Here is a 21,037-nt window from a genome sequence, read left to right on the forward strand (position 1 = left end):
AATAACCCCTGGCGTGAGATACAAGTACCCCTGGTTGGTAAATACTGCTCTACATTGAGTGCTGCATGCACTTCGATAGAAAGGAAAGTAGGAGAAATTGGGGGGGTGAAATAAAGAAGCAAGCGTAAAACAAAAGCAAAATGTTCAGTGTTTTATTTAAAAACTATAAACAGTCACCAAAGTAAATAAAGCCAATCTCTAACAGACTGTTAGGTCTATGTATAGTCACACATCCTACTGACACCGCAGAAATGAGGATGGTTGGGTCGCCCCGGTCAGATGCTAATACGACAGGCAATCATAAATGTTACACAACACACGGTAGAGAGGACAGTCTGAGGACGTGAGCCGGAATGTGGCATGGTATTAAGAATGAAAAAATAGTACAATAAAACTCCACACTATATTAAGATAGAAAAAAGTAGTGAAGAAAATATCATACCTGCACGTAAAGCAAAGAACACAGGAGAAAACCTGTATAAAAACTCCATGTATTTAAACCAATTTACAAATACAAAAAAATTTTGGTACGCGCACTGTGCCCGTACAATGACAAAACGCTTACAGTGGATATATGTTACTTGTGTGTGTGCGCGTGTTGAGGGGAGGGCGTGTGAGGGAACGGGGAAGGGAAGAGAATACCTTCAATATTTTTTTTTTTTCTTCTACAAAATGACATGAGATATATTATTCCATACTCTTTCAGCCAGCAAAATGAGTTCTACAAGGTATTATAATACAAAAAATGTCACAGTTCCACAAAAAACTGTTTTTACCCCCTCCCTAAGCTTTACAGCATCAGTACCTTTGCAGAATTATTTACAGGTTTTTAAGTACATTCATCCACTGCTGAGTATAGAATCACATTAGATACAAGTGACCAGGGATCATAAAAAAAAAGCAACAAAACAGAAAAAACATACTACTTTATTCAATTCTACCAAAGTAATGCTTCTATTACTCCACAGAGCAAGTTCTCCAGTGGCTGCATCGGCATGAAAGGATCTTCTTTATATATATTCACAACATATTTACAAGATTCTTTTTCATTAATTGTAATGGTATTCATTTCAATAATAAATAAGTGAAAATATATTGACTCAAGTAAGAAAACCAAGCTACCAAGTTTCTTAAAAAAAAAAAAAAAAAAAAAAAAAAAAAGTATCTGCGCCAGTTGCCAGCTGAGTCCTCCTCCACCCGACCCTGTGGGACACCTACAATAGCCCGCACCCCCTCCCTGCCCTTCTGTACTCTTCAGTCGACCGCCACTCACTCCAACGCACACATTGGTTCATGGGACGAAGAGAGGAAAAATTAAAATAACAAAAAAACTTAAACAAAATGTGCTCTGTTTGGGGTTTTGTCGGTGGAGTCCCTCAGGGAAGCAGTCTTAAAGAGCTTCCCCTGGTGGGCAGCTGGTGGAAGACCCCGTGGCAGTTTTTTTTGAGAGTGTGTGTGTGTGTGGATGGGGGAGGGCGGGGGTTTGAACACACGTTGGCGAGGAAGGTGGTGAGGGATGAGAGGGGGTTGGAGGGTGCCAGGCGCGGCAGAAGGAGGGGTCTTCGGTCTGGTTCCCACCCTCCGCTCCCCCCTGCAGACCCGCAACGGCTCACCGGTGGCTTCCCCATCTCGTCTCAGGAGAAGGATGGGGGTAGGGGGGGTTGTAGAGCTTGTCCTTTTGGCGTTAAGCCTGGAGCGAGCGCGTCAGTTCATAAAGGCATTTGGCGAGCGTGGTGGAAACCTCCATGTTACTTAGCGCGAGCACAGATAGGTGTGTCTCATGCCTCTTTACCAACCTAGAGGCAAGGGAGAAAGAAACACAAAACTGAAGTTTAAAGTGTTGTCCTGCATTTCACAAAGAAACAATAAATTACATCACAATTCATTTAGCCGACGCTTTTATCCAAAGCGACTTCCAAGTAAGTGCATTTAACCATAACGGTACAGACTCCGACAAACCGCAAGAATCACCTAGAAGTGTATTTGCTTCAAATAAGCCAAACTACAAAGTGCTACATGTCAGCGCAAGTGCAATTTGTCTGATTATTAGTATTTTTTATTTTTTTATTTTATAACCATCATCTTCTTAGCCAAGGTGCAATCGGAAGAGATGCGTTTTGGAATCGTTCCACCGTTTAGGAGCCCGGACAGCAAACAGTCGGGAATTAAATCTTTAGTCACTAACACCAAGATACTCGTAATTGTACTCGACATCTTTCTGGTTACAAGGCAGAGGAACAAACGCCAGAAAAGTTTCACTCAACACTCCCCAAAGGCAGAAGGACACTTACATGCGACCACAGTCAGAGTGCTTGGCGATGTTCTTTAACGTTAAGGCAGCAGTTAGTCGTATGTGTTTGGTCACTGGTCCCTCTTTCTCGTCCTAAGAGAGGGAACAAACGACAAACAAATTCAGAGACTCCACTTTGAGAGATGATAGAGGTTGAGAAGGAGAGGCAGTTGAAGAAAGGCACTTATTTGGACTAGGATGTGGATTAGTGCCCGTCGGGACCCGACGGTACCCGATGGGCCGGGCCGGGTTCGGACAGATATTTAGAAATGATGTTCGGGTCGGGCTCGGTCACATCAGCGCGATAAGGCATTGAACATTTTAAATTAAACAGCTTATTAACGTGTGATTGTTGCGCTGATGCTGTTGACATTTCCGAATGCCTTCCTACAGTTGCTTAATAAAAGCGGGCTTTCCACACAAACAAACGTACATGTGTCATTAGTATGAGGGAAAAAAATGAGATTTTAACTGTGTCGGGCTCGGACACAAATATCTTAATGCCTGTCGGGCTCGGGCCGGGCTCGGACAGAAAAATCCCGATCAGCACTCTAATGTGGATGGGTAAGACGACGGCGGAACATCCATTTATCCTAGTTGTGATAGTAACACGGCAACAAGATGAGTGTTCTTACACACAGCTGTCCCAAAAATGGTATATCATTTACAAAGTGTTCTGTTCTAAACCTGCAGAAAGTTTATGTACAGTAAGTAGGCTTGGGCCGATTGGCGATCAGATCATATATCGACGATTGAAGGAATGATTGGCGATTGGGTTTTCCTACGCATATATTAAAGCGATTTTAACTAACTTACTATGAGAACTATAGTATCTATAATCTTTGCGCTACTGTTTATTTTCTAGTGGAGCGTCCAAGTCCACCCGCTGAGCCACGTTAATTAGCGTTAATTAAGTACATTTTAAATCCCAAACGTTAATTATAAAAAAAGGAGTTTGCCGTCCCTTTTCCATGCATCTGATGGGCCGTGCTTCTTTTGGACCGTCACCCAGCCTGCCTGGCTTCCCGGCTGCTGCCAGGGGACGGGAGCCAACGTTGCATTAGGTCCGCCCGCACCCATTAACGTTACTGGGGGCTAAGATGCATCAGCTAACGTCAACAATCGAGTTTCCCTGGTGCGGAGCTTCGCCTCCAACGCGACAAATAAGCTACAGTAGTTACATAATTATCACATTAGGGAGGCAGAGGAACAGCTAACCATTTGACACGCTGATCAACAGAGAGCCAGTGAGTGAGAGAAGCCACCGCTAACTGCTAAACTCAAGTAGCTAACGGAGCTATATGGCGTGTAAACAGCTGTGGGATTAGCGAGAAAGTCACTAAAAGGAGATCGCTATGTGGCCGGGTTGGCTCGGTGGGTAGAGCAGGCGCACATGTACTGGGAGGCTTGTGCCTTGACCAGAGGTCCGAGGTTCGGGTCCGACCTGTGACGGTTTCCTGCATGTCTTCCCCCTCTCTCCCCCCTTTCTCACCTAGCTGTCCTGTCAAATTAAAGGCGGAAAAGCCCAAAAAAATAAATAAATAAAAATAAAAAAAATAAGGAGATCTCTATGAGTGAACTAGTGGAACGTTTACTTTAAATGTATAGTGGATAATTAGCCGCTGTAATGAAGAATACGACGTAACTGCATCGAGCTACCGAAGCAAGACTATCAACACAGAAGCATGTCATCACCACGTCAGCCAATCAGGAGGCAGGACAGGACAGCCGAGCCGCTGTTGCCAGTTTCATTGATGAAAGTGAAAGCTTCTCCGCATATGCGTAATATGTTACTTCATATTACGTGTTCATTATACCCAGACCGGCGGTCAGATCACGTATCGGCAGGGTTCAAACTCAACTGTTTTTCGCCCATCAGCCAAATGGCTAGTGAATGTTCAAATGATACCAGCCACTCAATAGATCTACCAGCCACGTGCATATTTTACCAGCGTTTGGCTGGTGGACGGTGCTCTTTTTTTTTTTTAACCCTGCCTATCGGCAATCTCTAGTAACCACGATTGGATGATTTGAAAATATTAGAGATCGCCCACGCCTAGTGTACAGTCTAATGGAGTATTCAGCCTAACAAAGACCCAGACATGACCATGTTTCTTCATGTCAGTTTGTTCCACACGTCTGAAACAAACTCCCAGAAAAGCTCTTTCAAATTAAGGGCTGAAGACTTTTCTTTTTGATGCTGCGTTTTTGAAGTAGTTGTTCATTTCTTACTCTGCATTTTAACTTTTATTCTTGTATTTTATACCGGTCTCATTCTATTTTAGCTGGGGTGTGTGTGTGTGTGTGTGTGTGTGTGTGTTTCAAGGAAAATCGGGGAGGAATGAGGTAATTGCCGTGTTCTACTCACAGTGAAGTCCCTGAAGACCAGGTTTCGAGAGCCTCTGCGGAGGGCCATGAGAGCTGCGCTCGGATGATTCACGATTGCTTTGGGTGCTCGCGGTGTCTGAGAACTGCCTGCCGCTGGCGGAGTCCTTTAGAACACACCAAGCATACACACAATACATCAATGTCATCTGTCAACTCGTTTTTCTTCCCCCCCCCCAGAAAATTGCAATGCAGTATTTCTGATTTGTTCCGTGCCGATTCGGCATAGTCCCTTACAAAGTAAGTTCCCTTTCCATCTACCATTTTAACTACATTTATTTCAATGTCCCATCTACCGGACGAGAATGAAATCAACCAGTCAATGCTTCAGAAAATGACTACAAGCACAAACAAGAAAAAAAAGGGTGTAGTTTCATGCATCAATCATTAAGATGAATAAAGAAAGGTGTATGTACTGGGAAGAAGTCTGATTGGGACTTTGCGCCTGCTGCTCCTCTAGTTTGAGTCCAGCCAGCAAAGCCTCTCGAGAACAGTGCTTATCCTGGAAAAGAAAGAGTGGAAACTATTTAGATCAATCTTGGACAGTTTTTCGTTTGTTATAAATGTTTATGTTGATGTGTTAAATGGTACTATGAAAAGGTGCAATAACACAAACACCGAGAAGAGATGTCCCTGTACGACTGCCAGCCACAGAGGAAGTGCAGGGAGTCTTACCTGTAGGTGCGTGATGAATGACAGTCTCTGCCGGGGGAAGGGTTCACATCCCTCCCATTGACAGTGGCCTCCATATACACCTTTCCCGCCGTGTTGCGTCGCCGCGTGGTAAAACACCCGAGACGGCGTTTCGAACCACCTGGAGAAGAAACGAGAACCGGTCAGCCGAAGCTCGACAAAAAGGCCTCAGCGAAGGAGAACCAGGGGCGTCCGGTGTCCGACACGTACCGTTTACAGGACTGCCACAGACACTTGAAGTTCTGCCCTGCTTTCCTGCTCTGCTCCGGCGGTGCTGCGGGGGTTTGCTGTGCTGAGAGGTGGGGGCTATGGTTACCCCCCGGAGCAGGCTGGGATACAGGGGGCGGGGTAAACGTAGGCTGCGGAAAGAGTCGGGGAACATAAATTAGAATAAAACAAAATGGAATGAAAAATTAGACGCCATCGAGTAAAGACCCTCATTCTATTAGGGATGTAACAGTGCATTGTGAATCGGTTCAAAATCTATATCAATGTGTAAAGATTACAACCAATCACGATGCAATTTAAAAAAAACAAAAAAACGGCCTAAGGCGTGACCTTCTTTTGATTTCACTGGTTTGACTTCAGACGTTACTACATCCAGTCCTTCCAGAAAAATGAGTTTTTTTTGTGATTGTTGCGGGCAAAAATCCTTGATTCTGCGGCACGTTTTCTTAAAAAATGCGATGGAATATGCGGGATATTTATGCGATGAAATTGCGGGAACTTGCAAGAACTGCGGTCTCATCGTGGCTTCATCGCGGGGTTTGCAGTTTTTCGATGATGTTCACGTCGCGCAATTACGTCACTTCATAACGTTCCCATGGCAACAGGGGAAAATGGCTGCTCGTGTGAAGTAAAGGCAACATTCTTCAACTCTCTAAGATATATGTGACTTTTTTGCAACGAAAATGCGGGGATTATGAAATCATGCAAGCCCCGCGTATTTTGCGCGGAAATCGGCAAGTTATGCGGCGTATTTGAAAAAAAATTCGGTCCCCGCATAAATATGCGGACTTTGGCTGATTATGCATTGAATTATGCGAAACGCATAATCACGTTTTTCTGGAGGGACTGTACATCTTGGTTCATTTATTTGAAGAGCTTTTTTTCTTCTCCATTTGGCTAAGGCTAATGTTAGCGATGCTAAGCCGATAGTAGTTGTCGTCTCCCCTCTTGTTAGCCTGGTCCTACCAGACAGTACGTAGGGGGGCAGAGCCAGGCTACCAGAGTGGCTCTGGGCAGATCCAATAGTTTCAAACTTCAACAGAGAGAGAAAAACCCAATTTCAGTTGCACTTTGACCGTTTATATGAATAAAAAGGAATATTTTTCTGCCATTAGTCTGCAGCTTATTCTGTTAAAATACCGTGAGAAAATTGTATTGTGAACTTAAAAATCGTGAATCGTATCGAAATGGGAGTTGAGCACATCATTACATCCCTGTGTATCCCAGTGACAGATCGGGTTAACGCGGAAGTCCTGAGTCAAGACTTTTGCCGACAATAAAAAGGACTTTTGAAAAGACAATAGAATATTCACCGGCTGCAATTTGTAATTTTCCCCAAACAAGAACTGTTGGCTGAGATGTAACCCAGGCCTGTCTACTGGCAGAAGTTGTTCTCTCAGCTGCTTTGCTATAGGAGGTGGGTATCGGTGAGAGCCACATGGTCTTAACTGGCCTCACCTTCTTAACCTCCAGACATTAAACACAAGTGATATGTTGGTGTTTGAGTTTTTAAAAAATGTTTTCACTCAGAATGGTTTGCTCTTGGAATCGCGCTTCTTCACAGACAAATGACTGATTTTAAAACTAATTTCTCAGTGGAAGTTAACGCCCCCTGCAGAATCACAGACATATTTTCAAATGGCTCTCTCTCTCTCTTCAGTTTGTTTTTCACAAAAAGGTAACCATCTCCAGTGCCACACCACCAAGGTGACAAAAGTCTGTTATCGGACACACCGGTTATCAGTCTGATGATTTACACACAGCCTGCATCACAACATTCATGCAGTACAGACTAGTGTAGCATACACCAGACAGAAACCCGTGGCAAAATATAATGAAAAACATGATTCTACTCAACCTGCAGACTCTGCAGTAAACACACACACACACGGCAGTGTCTTAATCAGCCCACAAAACACACACACACTGATTTCAGTCTGACACTAACATATTTCACATCTAGAACATAATGTACCACTCAATTCCGTTACATAACAGTGTATTTCAGAATAGACTGCTGCAATCGTACTAAAAACACACCCTGTAATGTTTCTGACCAACAGTGAAAGTGCAGAACAATGTTTGTTATGAGTTGCCTGTGTTCTAACAGCTATAACAGAATATACAGTGAGCCGTAAGCATGGTGGGATGTGAGTCATACCTTTTAAAGTGTAATGTTTTACCCATAATGCTCACTTTAGTGTCTTTTTTGGCATCTCACAGACATGACATAAAAAACTCAAGGATTGGCAGACTTACAAAAAAGTAAGTGTCTAAGGCTACATTTACATTGCTACCTTTTGGTTTAAAAACAAATATATTTTGCTACGTATACACGGAGAAATTAGAAAACACGTCTGACCCCGTTTTGGCATCTGCAAAATTATTCTGAGCAGCCTCTCTGCAGGTTTAACTTCATGTTGTTCCACAGGCAAAAACATCAGCAACTCATTATGAGAGAGGGAGGCACTGAATGGAGGACGCAAAGAGCCGTTTCTGCTCAGTCTTGGTGAAAGAAATCTGAGGTCATAGTATCTGGACTTAAGTTATATTTTGCCTTCCACAAAAAACTGGGCGTCAAATAACTGCATCTCAACTCAAGACCATAGAACACCACCACAGACTACAGCTACGTTTTGTTTTAGAACTGTGTGTGAAGTATCTAACATCGTAAAAGTTGAGTTGTTGAAACGCTGATTAACAGTCACAAATGAACAGATAACAGCTGCCAACATTAGCCATCATAAAATGTGGGTTTAAAAACAAACAGATACATATGCTTTACACTCCATCCTGTCTGCTAGACTGTGAAGGGAACATCTAATGTGTTCTGGTGATTGTAAAGAAATCCGTTTGTTGTAAAATACCAAATGATACCCTAAACCAAATACGTAGGCGGTACATTAGACAAACACAGTAGGCACAGACAACATACGTGACTTGGTAATGCCAATACTCACCTTGGTGCGTCTGTGACAGATATGCAAGACGCATTTTGTAATAGACCTGACATTGAGTCACGCTACTAAAAGACACTGATCAAACGTGGCTTGCTGCAAAACTAGCTTTACAAAATGACTCACCGTTAAGCCAGCTGCCAGTGCGGGTGAGCAGTTCCTCTGCTGAGTGGCGTTCTCTATTGCTACTTTGGCTACTGTGCTTGGGTCTGTTCCTGCGGGCACCGCCACCATGGTGGCACTGCTGCCGGCGTTGTTGGGGTCACTGATGGTGATGATGCGCACGCCCACTTTATTGGGGATCCCCGAGGAAGCCGAGCTGCGGTCCTCGCTATCGGCTGGTCTCTTGAGACCTCGAGCCTCGGAGGCCACTCCGTTCGCAGGAGGGGCGGCGGGACTCGGGGAGGTAACGGTAACAGTGGAGGGGAGGGTAGATTTGGGGAGCAGTTGCTGTCTAAGCACATGCGCGGCGTGGCCCTGCCCCAAAGGTCCATTGGTTAATTCCGAGGGAGGCCTGTTGCCGGCTGCCTGGGGTCCGTTAGCCAGGCGCTCAGCCTGCTGGGCTTTGGCAGTGTCCTGCTGGGGGGGAGGAGGACTAGGAAGAGGGGGGTCTGACCCGTGACTCTTCTCAGAGGGGCCCACCTCCCCATTCCCCAAGTACTGTTTGGAAGCAATGTGATTTGGAATGTTTTTGTTTATGTTGCCACCACCGTCACCCCGATCAAAGTCACACACCCCGTTGACCAGAGTCTTTTTGGGGTCGGGGTTGCCCTCCAGAGGGGCGTTCGGGCTGGGGGAGAGGGCCTGCTTCCCATTAGCAGGGTGACCCTCCGTGGCCGGGCCGTTGAGCGCCCCCTGGCTGTTCCCTGAGTGGTATGGAGGTAGATTCGACTCCATGCACTTCCGACCGTTTAGCAGCTTGGCACCTGCCGCGACGTCGCCGTTGCTGGTTTTGCCATTGGAGTCGCCTTCCGCCAAAGACGAGTTCTCCATTACCTCGATCTTTCGCTCGTGGATGTGCAGCCCCGTGGCGTCCTTGGCCTCCTCCTCCTTTTGACAAATGATCTTGTCTCCTCTGAGGGGAGCTGGCGGTGGAGTTGCTGGGGCGTGGTGGGCCACCGTCGCAGCAGAGAACGGCGGTGGGGGGACTCCAGTAGCCACGGCACCCTGGCTGACGGCGGCGACAGCAGCGGTAGAGGTGAAGCCAGTGTTGGGGACCACGGTGAACGTGACCTGTCCAGCCGCCGTGGGGCCCTGGATGATGGTAGCTGCCCCAGGGCTACTCGTGGAAATGAGCTGGCCTGGCAAGAGCTGGACCGTCTGGAGGGCTGGGGCTCCCGCAGCAGGAAGCTGACCAGGAACCAGCTGGACATTGAGCTGCTGAGGCTGAGGAGAGGGATTCTGGGTGCTGTAGCTCGTCTGGTAGATGACTTGTGGACCTGGGGCTATCGTGCTGTTGGGAGGGGGCACCTGTGGAGCGGGTAGGATGAGCTTCCCTCCCGGAGTAGAAGGCCCTCGCTTTGGAAGCAGTAGCTGTTTGATCAAGCTGGACTCGGTGGAGGTAGGCTGAGAGGGGGGATTTGGGGAAATAAATTGGAGCTGCGGCTGCTGCTGTTGTTGATGCGGCTGCTGCTGATGGGGTTTCATGGACAGTGCGTGGCTGACAGTTTGGTTGGGCTGGGTGTTGGAGTGAGAAGCAGGGGGCGGCCAGGGGCTGGAAGCAGCTCCGGGCTGCCCTGCTATCTGGATAGTCTGGGCACCGGGAAGGGCGGAGGGGTTGGTGAGAACGATCTGGTGTATGGCAGGGGGTGTAGGCTGGGCTCTGCTGGGGGTCGGGGCCAACTATTACGACACTCTGCGCCTGCTGTTGAGGCGGAGGCTGCTGGTTGGGAGTGGCTATCGTGGCTGCTGGTCCACCTGACTGGCTTGGCGCTGGTTTGGGGGCGATATTCTGAAATGTGACGCGTGAGCCCTGGGAATTGGGCACGCCAGCGATACTAAACGCCTGACCGGCCCCCACCTGGATGGAAGAAGAGGGTGTCGATGTCCCAGCAACACACCGGGGCTCCACCTGGGGAGCGTCACCCTGAGGCCCCGACAGGAGAGGGGTTTGAGGCAAGGCCGGGTGCTGGGTGATCGGAGGGCACACGCCTTGCACCCTGGCGGTAAGAATGTGGCCCTGCGGTACCTGCTGAAATAGCGTGACGGGGGTCCCCGTGGGGAGCATGGGGGAGTGTTGCTGAGCTGCAGGAGCGGCGCCGGGGCTCTGGGGGCTGTGCTTCTGGGCGGCCGGTGCCAACGTCGGAATCTGGACCACTGGACCAGGTCGGACCTGCTGCTGCACGGCCGCCAGAGGGTTCGGCGGTAACTGCGGAGACGCCTGCGGGGGCACCAGGTGTCGGGAAACAGTCGGGTGGCTTTGATGAAGAGGCTCCTGTGCGGTCAAGGCCATGGATGGGGCGGCGCCGGGGGTGCTGAGGCTGGGGCCCAGGGCCCTGACAAACTGGGCTCCAAGGCTGGGAGGCCCAAGAGGTAAGCCTGGTCAAAACATTAACACACAAACACAGAACTGTTCAGATCCAAGATGTTAGAGTCAGCTTAACTACTTTTCCTAGTTTACGAAGACTCTTTCAACCCTTCCAATCATCACTCCCAAAGAAGAAGAAGTGAATGGAAGAAAGTTGACATTTTAATTCTATTAGTTCTACCTGGAGGCAGGGCCTGGGGGTCTCCGGGGGCTGCTGGAGGCGTTGGAGCTGCTGCCGGATTCTGCTGCTGAGGCTGCTGGTAGTACAGCTGGATGGGCAGGGGGATCGACCTGCGCCTCAGCCCTACCAGGAGAATCTGAAGCTGACCGGTGGCCTTGGTCTCCTCTTGCCGCCGCATTGTGTGGTTGGGAAAGACAGTCCTGTGGTGGAAGGAGGAGACACAGGTTCATCACAAAAGGGGGAACGATTGCTGGTATCTTTCTGGAGGATCATTATCACTATCAAAACTCAAAACAGCTAAGCTGTTAAACACAAATTCCGTGGAAGAGCTAGACAGCGAAATGAAAATTCAATGTACTGCCAATCCCTTGCTTACCATACATGTGGACAATGATATACAGTATGTATCTACTTGCAGTACAACCTACACTGTGAAAGGAATCCTTCTCCAAATAAAATATATATATATTTTTTTTTTTTTTAAATAGAAAGGAAGAAGGGGTTACTGCATGTTATGGCAGAGCAATAAATCAATATTATATTGACATTGATATGAGACTAGATATTGTCTTAAATTGTGGATATCGTAATGTGACACAAGTACTGTGTTTTCCTGGTTTTACATTACAGTAAAGTGATGTCGTTTTCTGAATTTACCAGACTGTTCTATTTTCCTCCACCCACTTAGTCATCTCTACATTACTGATGATTATTCATCAAAAATCTATTTTTGTAAATATTTTGTGAATGCACCAATAGTCAAACCTACAATGTCATCACAATATCGACGCATTTGGTCAAAGATATTGTGATATTTGATTTTCTCCATATTGCCCAGCTCTACTGCATGTACATTATCACTTACTCTGGTTTTCAGTTGAACGTCTGCAGACGTCAAGTCAGAACGTCATTGACTAAAATAAAGTTTATATCCCCGTTTCATCCCCCCCCCACCCCGAAAAAAAAACAACCTCAAAACAGCTATGTTTTATTAGAGCTGCTCTACAAAGACAAAGGGCAGTAACTGCTGTGTAACAAACGGAGAAAAGTCTCTCAGGCAGGGCAAAGACACCAGTGCTCTGCGCTGGGGGAACAGAGACGCTTCAGACGGGGAAGGAAACGGGACTACTGACCGCAGACACTTGAGGAAGCCGGTGGAGTTCAAGATGTTGCTTCGTCCCATTTTACTGCAAGTGGCCAAGTACTCGGAGTAAATTTCTGATCGCGACACCGAGCCCTCGGGGTTTGTCTCAAAGTGTGCGTTTAGCCTGTTGGAGAAAAAAAATAAAATAAAATAAACAGACTATGAGAGCAACAAAGCCGCAGACGTGTGTGTGTGTTAAAAAATGACAGATACATTTTAAAGTGCAGTTTTCTACTAATATTGTTTTTCAACTGACACAAAAAGTCTGTCTTTCACGATATGTAGCAGCTTTTGGCGACATGTTTATTGCACCAGTTGATATTGCGATGATGATGATTAAAAAGATATTGTGCAGCCCTAGTACAGGAAAATCCTACATTTGTTTTCTTACAAAAAGGCATCCATAACTGTTTTTTTTATTTATTATTCAGTTCAAATATCAGAACTCACACCTACAGATGAATTAATCTTACCACTGCAGTGTAAATTTCTCCCCATCGAGCTCAACGATACCAGGTGGCGGTGGAGTGGATTGAACTGGGACCCTCGTTACTGAAAAGACAAAAAAAAAGGAAAAACATTTAAGGCTTAAAACGATAAAGGTTTCTGCGAAATTGGTTGTCGGTGAGTTGGTCCACTGATCCAATCCACTTCAGGGTTGTGGTGCTCTCCAGGCTGTCCACTAGATGTCAGCAAAGTAATATCAGCCCACTGACAGCCAAGGAATGACACTTCCAAGGTTAGGTGGGTTTAGTTCCCACCAAAGGGTCACCTGTTCTTTCTTTTTCTCACTCTCTCACTCTCACACACACACACACACACACACACACACACACACACACACACACACACACGGTGCAGTGAGAAATGTGGAACGCTGCTTTTACATCTGCATTTGAATTCCTTTGTTTCTGCCAACCATGAAGCAGGTAAATAATTAAAAAAGGTACAGAGATCTAAAACTACATGATACCTGCTCGACTCTACTCGCCTTTTTTGGTTTTCCATTATGAAAACCTGCCAACAGGTACTTTATTTAGTATCACCTCCGTCGAGGTTCCAAGCGAGCTGAGGCGATACCAAAGGGCGACGTGAAAACCTGCAGACTACCGATTGGTCAGAGAGAATCGTCACCAATCACTGCGTCATCACTGCTAGCGACAGACGGGGGTGTCCTGAACAAACCCGCCATTTTTAAATAGTTTAGTTTTTTTTTTTTTTTTTTAACTGCCTCCAGCTTCTTTTAAAACTAAATGCGTCTTCTGGCTGTGGCAACAGCCACACGCCGAGAATCGAAAACGACACACCTTCGACGTTCAGCTTCCTGCGGTGTTGCTATGACGACCAGCCACGCTCGCCACATGCATGAGGCGGTACTAAATCTGCAATGGAAAAAGGAGCGGAGCGGAGCCGAGCCGGTACCACGTAGTGGAAAAACGCCATAAATAGGTTTAATATCAATAGGTGTAAACAGTTGTTTTTTTTGTCGTCGTTTCTTTTTTACAATGACAATAAAGTCTCCGTCTAATTTTCTTGGTGGTTTTAAAATGTCATCAATAACTGTTCAAAAATTAAACGTAAGCTTAACTTTAATCCTATCATCTAGATTTGCTATTTCAAACATTGTATTTGTGACAGTTGCAACTCATTTCATCACAGACAAGAGCGGCTTTAAATATGGAATACTGCACGACTCCAGCCGTCCTTATTAATTAGCAAATAGGAAATGAAGAGCTCGGAAAATTGCCAACGTCCATGTACTATTAGTTTTGAACCATAAATAAAACCAAAGCGACTTATTCCTAGTGACAGGGAAAAATGTGATTAATGATCAGCAGGTATTTGGGCCAGGACTGGGTACAAAACAAACTGATTGTAGTCAAGGATGCAGCGCAGGGCTCCAATGGCTCTGCCAGAGGTGGATCAAAGTACGTGTGCACGCTGGCTGTAGTGGAAGGTGCTTTGAGCGGTCGCCAAGACATGAAAAATGCTAAATTAATGCAGTTAATTTACTATCAAGTATTTTTTAGTTCAGATCTTTTAAAACCTCATCTGGCTCAGACATGCAGTTCATGACACACCTTCACAGATCAAACCACAGCAACCTCGACTCCTCCCTGCGGCCCTTTGCTGCATGTCATCCCCCCCTCTCTCTCCCCTTTCATGTCTTCAGCTGTCCTGTCAAATAAAAGGCCTACAAATGCCCAAAAAATAATCTTAAAACAAAAAAGGCAGAAAAAACAGTCACAATTTTCTTATGAAGGGGTTTCACCCAACCAGTGGTGGAATGTAACCAAGTACATTTACTTGACTACTGTACTTAAGTACAAATTTAAGGGAAATGTTCTTTTCATGCCACTTTCTACTTCTACTCCGCTACATTTCAGAGAGAAATATTGTACTTATTACTCCACTACATTCATCTGACAGCTTTAGTTACTAGTTACTTGACAAATTAAGATTTTTGCACAGAAAACGCGTATAAAATGATGATGTTATATTATAAATTAATTTACACAACAACAGGGTTTCCCCAAAAGTTTCTGTGATAACAGAATCATGGATGGAATCGCAAAATAAAGAATTTAAAAAGCTACAAGACTTCATAGGGTCCTACATTAAGTCAGTGCTAAAAGCTAAAATATAACTACGTCTAAGTTTCCAATTGAGCCGTAAAAAAACTGTAGTTTAAAAAAACATCTTAAAATGCATTAAAAAAAATAACGCCCAGTGGCTTAGGCCTGGTGAGGGGCAACTTAGCCCATTAGTACATTTTCTGACAATGCTTACATACTTTTACTCAAGTAACATTTCCAATGCAGGACTTTTTTTTACAGTGTGGTATTAGTACTTTTGCTTAAGTAAAAGGATCTAGACACACCACTGCGCCCAGCTCCCATCAGCGGTGTGAGAGATGATGCGCGGCGAGCAGACACTCACCAGGCGCTGCTGCTCCCTGCGCGGCTGCAGGCACCTGCTCCACCAGCTGTGGCCGGACCTCGGCCGCCTGCTCGGCGTTGGCCTGATGCTCGATCAATCGCACCGCTGTCAGGGCGTCGGGTCCAAACGTATGGAGGTCCACCGATACTAACCGCACTAACAGGTCTGACCCAAGGAAGGGGGGGGGGGAGAGAGAGAAAGAAGACAGCGGAACAAGGAGTCACATTCCCGCCATGGAGAGAACACAAACCAGATCCTTTAAGATTGTAACAGTAGAAGGAAGGAAACAGTCATTTGAGCCAGTTATTTATGAATGGAATGGAAGACTAGGGTGACAAAACTTGGCAGGCAGACACTTTTTTATTTTTTTTATTTTTATAAACGCTACCAAGCCCATGTGACGCTAGATTTCAAGCCCTGGATTCACCTATTAAGTAGAACTAGTGCAGTGCCCGTTCAAAATGTGCCTGTTTGGACCGGCTGAATGCTTGGCCTGTGGTACTGCTGCTTGGAGCTTTCTCTAGAACCACTGGACCTCAAAATGAGGTACGTTTCTAACCAAACTAGAACGCGTGACAGTTGCGGGTGCATACCTATGCTATGGTCGACGGAGGCGATCTTGCTGCAGGGGATGTCTCCGAGCTGGGCCAGCAGGTACAGCACCTCCAGAGAGGCCATGAGGAGCATGAGGTCCGGCAGGGTGAGCAGCATTATTACCTCCCTGTACGAGTCCTGGTCCACGTACTCGCAGATCAGCACGCCGTTGTCCTCCGCCTTGCTGAGGTTGCCCAGGATTTCCATGGCTGAAAATAAATGAAAAAAAAGGGGACACAAGAACACGCATTTCACTTACGATGCTTAACATACAGCACATACTGACACTAAAGGATGATTTATGGTTCTGCGGAGGCGCTACACACAGCTCTCGCCGTAGCCTAAAGTTGGTACTTGTGCGTTGGTGTGTGCTTCGATCTCTTTAAGGGACTAGCGGGGCCGCCACATGTGTGTGTAGTGTGTGGTAGAGCGAGTGAGAGAGTGACGGTGATTAGCTTCGGAGCGTAGTTACAGCTCCACATACATACCCACAATTTCACGCAGAAGCATAAGTAATCTTTAAGAGGTTTAACATAATGGCCCACCAGAAAACTCACCTCTCATTTTGAGAAACCTGTCCCTGGACATTAAACATTTGGTGATGGTGTGAAAGATCAGATGAGTTGTCCGAAAGTCAACGGGATCCAGCTGGAGCTGCAAGAAGTCACACACAAGATTAGTTCTATGATCCCACCATCCAGCACGTCAGCTTGCAAGAACGGCAACATTTCTTATACACGTCAGAACCGCCCTCTCAGATCGCGTCCAATCCGTCCTTGGAGAGGTTTGTTTGCGGCGCGAACGCAATCAATCCAGCAACCCAAACAGCTGACCTGCTCCACGTTTGTTTGTTTTTTTCGTCAGGCGAAAAAAGAAGAGGCAAATCTGGCCCGAGGGGAAATCTTCCAGTAAGATATATGACCAATGAGAGAACAGTTTGCTTTCGCGTGGCAAATGTTTACAACTTTTGAGACCGCTTTGGACCGATGTTGAATGTCGCCATGTGAACGGAAGCGAACCAAGGGACAAACGCAACCATTGTATCACAATTCAGCCCCTAAATCGGAACAAAAGCAAACAAGCTACATGTGTGAAAACGCCCTTAAAAGCACCTATGAGAATAAGGCGTGACTTAACTTACTAATAATAACTACACTGAGGCAAAGGCAAACCAAAAGCGTGACTTGTTACTATATTTCAAAACAGCAAGTTCTGAAATACAGTAACAAGTCAAACCACATTGCACACCACAGTCATTGCAGTGTTTCCCATACACTGGTTCTACTTGGGCCCACCGCCTAAGTAGACTGAGACCCGCCCAGTATTAAAGTAGTATTGAATTTTAGATAAATAGCCCTAGACTTATGTGATTTAACTGGAGTTAGGAGGAAACAGTGTTGAGATTTATAATAACATGGAACTTTCTGTATGGATCATATAGTACTACAGGTATTTCATCTGCTGAACCGTTAACATTTGGCCAAAAAAAAAAAAAATCACATCATGGCTACACGTTCCTTTCATTTCTTTTAAACTCAACGAGCAATTTGTTGTAATACTATGCAGCAGAAAGGCAGAACAGAGTACATTTTAATGTGTTTATTTATCGCAAGTAATATCATTGTCGGGATTATTTAACAACGTTGGGGGCATATCGCATATTTTCCTCACATCGTGCAGCCCTAATAACTACCCTGAAATTGTGTCAGATGCTGCATAGTGTCGCAATATTTTCATTTGCATGTTTTAGTCTAATTTGTTTAATATGTAAATACTTTTTTATTTTTTTTATTTCTAAAGTATGTTATGTGGTCATTGTTTTCACATTCCGTTGGACTAGCTTATGACTGAACCCAGCCATCACGCGCCACCCACCACCACAAGTAAATTCTCAACCTGTGGGCAACACGGCATTGCATCGTGACGTCAATGATTTGTGTACTGGTCGCAACGTATAAGCAACCAAAAAGAGTGCTCTGGTAGTATTTATACGATTTACATTGACAGATATTACAAGGCTTTGCCGTATCATATCTGAAGAATGTGTTAACTGCACGAAACCCAACCATCCAATTAATGGCATCAAAGGCTTAACTGATTGTATCAGGGAGCCCATACATTCGCTGTCTAAAAATAGATGTGGGCTCATCTACATGCATCTCATACCAATTAATGGGATGTTGAAATTGAAGCGAGCCCTTGCAATGTATTCTCAACGTTCGCCATACAATCTACATTTAAGACTTTTATTCTACGTTGGACTATGTTTTATACGTTAATGTGGTGTGTGTGTATATATATATATATATATATATATATATATATATATATATATATATATATATATATATATATATATATATAGGGCTGATATATAATAGCTAGAAAATGTGATAATTCACCTTGGTCAAATGAATATGTAAAACGTATTCTGAAAAACACCATCTGGCAGAGCTCCTTTCTTAGGAAACTGTAACTACAATTACAGCTGATTGGATTCAAAAACAGAGCACTGGTCCATCCCTAATGATCCTTGCAGACGCGTTTGTTTTTGAGCAGGAACTAATCATTTGATTATTACTTCATCTGATTTTGGAAGAGGATAATACAAGCTTGTTAGCTAACTAACCACTGTGCATGTTTAGAAAATCCATCAAGACATCTGATCTGCACAAGCAGAAGCTAAGGGCAGATGCCCACAGTTAAATCCATTCTTTAGACTTTTGCTGCTATGTTTTTGGTTTTGGAAAGCCTGAAGAAAAAAAAAAAGAAAAGACCCTCCAAACTCTTCAAATACCGAGCATCGCTTTTGCTACAGCCCGATGCACACCACTTCAACATGTGGAGGAATCCAAAGCTCGACAGACCTGCAGTGTTTAGTAACTGTTGCTATGTTAGGATTGGACAATCGCGGTACGGAGGAGGGGTTTAACGAACGGTCAATTAAATCTGTCCAGACCACTGGATAGTGTGATAAACAAATGAATGAAAGTCCTTCAAATGAAACTCCTATCATACATGAACTGGACTGGCCCTTCTCAAGCTCCAATTCAGACCGTTTTGGAGCAGAAAAGTTGGCCAAAGACGAGAGGGTTTACTGTACAGTAACCTACATTTTGGAAACAAAGCTCCCTCATCAGCAGGCCCAAATGGAATCTGCTGATTTTTTTGAAAAAAATCTGACTGGTTTTCTGCTTGGGGTGGAGATGTGTACACATTAGGAGTTCTATTTTAAATTTGTTTCAAAATCAGCGGAAATCCACGAAACATTTTGCGGCATTCTGCGTCCGCAGATTCCGTGTGGCCCTGCTCATCTGGCACCTTTTTCCTACATTACTGAACTAACCCAAATCAGTTTTTTTTTGTTGTTTTTATAAAAAAAAAAAAGGTACCACGGCATGAAAATTTCACTTTATGGAGGTGTTTTAACATTAATATGCGTTCCCTCAGCCTGCCTAAAAAAAAAGGGTACTAAACAACAGTCGGTGACATTAAAGAACGGCTTGTTTATTGCTAAGGCCATATGGTCAAAATTAAATGATTTAATAATAATGTATAACAATAACTAATTTCAGTAGTAAATTGCTGTTGAACCATCAGATGGGAAAAGGACATTTACAATAACTTCAAATGCACCACGAGGTTGTAGTTGACCAGTTTCATTGAACGCACCGTCTGTGTTGTTTTTCCAACGGCAGCTGCAGATTGTTACATACCGGTGTTGAATCCTCTACAGTAAAACACAGTCACACTTTACACCGTTTAGCGTTAGCTGTCAGCATTTTAACCGTGTTTAATCCAGCTACCAGCTAGCTGTAGGCTAACGTGCCCCAAAACAGTAACAACCCAACCAACCTCGGCAGCCACGTTGCCCAACGTGTCGAGTCCGAGCTGTCGGAGTGAGATGAGGTTACAGTGGGCACAGAGCAAAAGGAAGCGCAGGCACGTTCGGTTGGCCGCCAGCAGCTTGACGTTGGCCTCCTCGAAGGAGAGGTTCCGCAGGATAACGGCAATCTGCAGCACCCGCTGGGCCTCCATGTCGCTGATGCCCAGGTTCCGCGGCGGGTGGAAGAGGCTCTGCCAGCGGCCCTCGCACGACATACCATCTGCAACGAGAACAGAGCCGGAACCAGCTTTTAGCCATTTTTGTTTATTGAAAGGTGAATGGGATTTTTACTTCCGGAACCACACTGTTGAGCTCTACTGCAAGGGCAGGTGTAACATTTCTCCAACTGGTACATCAATTTTGTGGTGTCACCGTTTCATTCCATGTGCTCTTCGCTTTCACTTAGATAAAAAAAAATAAATAAATAAATAAAAGTCTTTGGTAAAAGGGAGTGTGAAGGTTGGGAGAAAGAGGGGTTAAAAACACAACAGAACAACACTTCCCACTCAGATATTACACAAGAAACCCTAAAAAGGAAGTCGCAGTAAACAAAGCAAAGCACACGTGTGCACGTCACAGCTTGTTAAGTGTCAATGAATAAATACAGAGTGGGAGCGTAAAGGAGTGTAGTCCCTTTCATTGCTTTCTGTGGCTTCTAGCAGCGAGTAGGGTTTACCTTGTGCCGGGCTGTTCTTGTCCCAGATCAGCTCCCTGACTTCCACGTCCTCCACCACCTCCTTCCAGAACTGCAGAAGAACGGCAGCTTGTTAGCAGTGCAGTTGACCAGATAATAATGATTCAAATTCAGCAATAGCAAGTTAATTGCAACTGTTGTGGCAACGATCTACCAGACCATAACAGACCTGAACTAAAAACCAAATCGCCAGTTAAAAACGTCATCAAAATCGATGCAGCAGAACCAGAGAAATCGTGTTCTTTATTCAGGGTATTCTTCTTCCTTGTCAAAACCTACATTACCCACGATGTAGCCTGGCTCCCCTGGGATAAAGCACTTCCCTCCCTTTTCGCTGTCCATTTTGCGAGGGCAGCGTTGCTGCATCCCGAGCATAGCACCGCCCCGGACGATTCTGATTTGGCTTAAAGAAACGCGTACAAAAAGCCAGAGCGTTTTTTTCTTCTCCCCCATCGCAGAATAGACACGCGGTGTACACAGCACTTACCCCAGCGCTGAGGAGATAGGTCTAGGCCTAG

General features: G+C 45.3%; 1 protein-coding gene across 1 annotated transcript in view; it reads right to left on the reverse strand.

Moving 5' to 3' along the window:
* Positions 1 to 136: 136 nt before the first annotated feature.
* arid2 (AT-rich interactive domain 2) overlaps positions 137 to 21,037 on the reverse strand; it is a 46,643-nt gene continuing 25,742 nt past the window's right edge. The window contains 16 exon segments of the mRNA XM_078281454.1: positions 137 to 1,796; positions 2,292 to 2,383; positions 4,659 to 4,782; positions 5,092 to 5,177; positions 5,351 to 5,489; positions 5,579 to 5,727; positions 8,680 to 10,359; positions 10,361 to 11,091; positions 11,262 to 11,461; positions 12,395 to 12,529; positions 12,879 to 12,957; positions 15,346 to 15,510; positions 15,939 to 16,148; positions 16,497 to 16,593; positions 19,795 to 20,045; positions 20,502 to 20,571. Coding sequence (XP_078137580.1) covers positions 1,685 to 1,796; positions 2,292 to 2,383; positions 4,659 to 4,782; positions 5,092 to 5,177; positions 5,351 to 5,489; positions 5,579 to 5,727; positions 8,680 to 10,359; positions 10,361 to 11,091; positions 11,262 to 11,461; positions 12,395 to 12,529; positions 12,879 to 12,957; positions 15,346 to 15,510; positions 15,939 to 16,148; positions 16,497 to 16,593; positions 19,795 to 20,045; positions 20,502 to 20,571 — 4,320 coding nt within the window. The 3' untranslated portion in view covers positions 137 to 1,684.

The sequence above is a fragment of the Sander vitreus genome, chromosome 23 (genome assembly GCF_031162955.1).
Source record: "Sander vitreus isolate 19-12246 chromosome 23, sanVit1, whole genome shotgun sequence".
Lineage (NCBI taxonomy): Eukaryota > Metazoa > Chordata > Actinopteri > Perciformes > Percidae > Sander > Sander vitreus.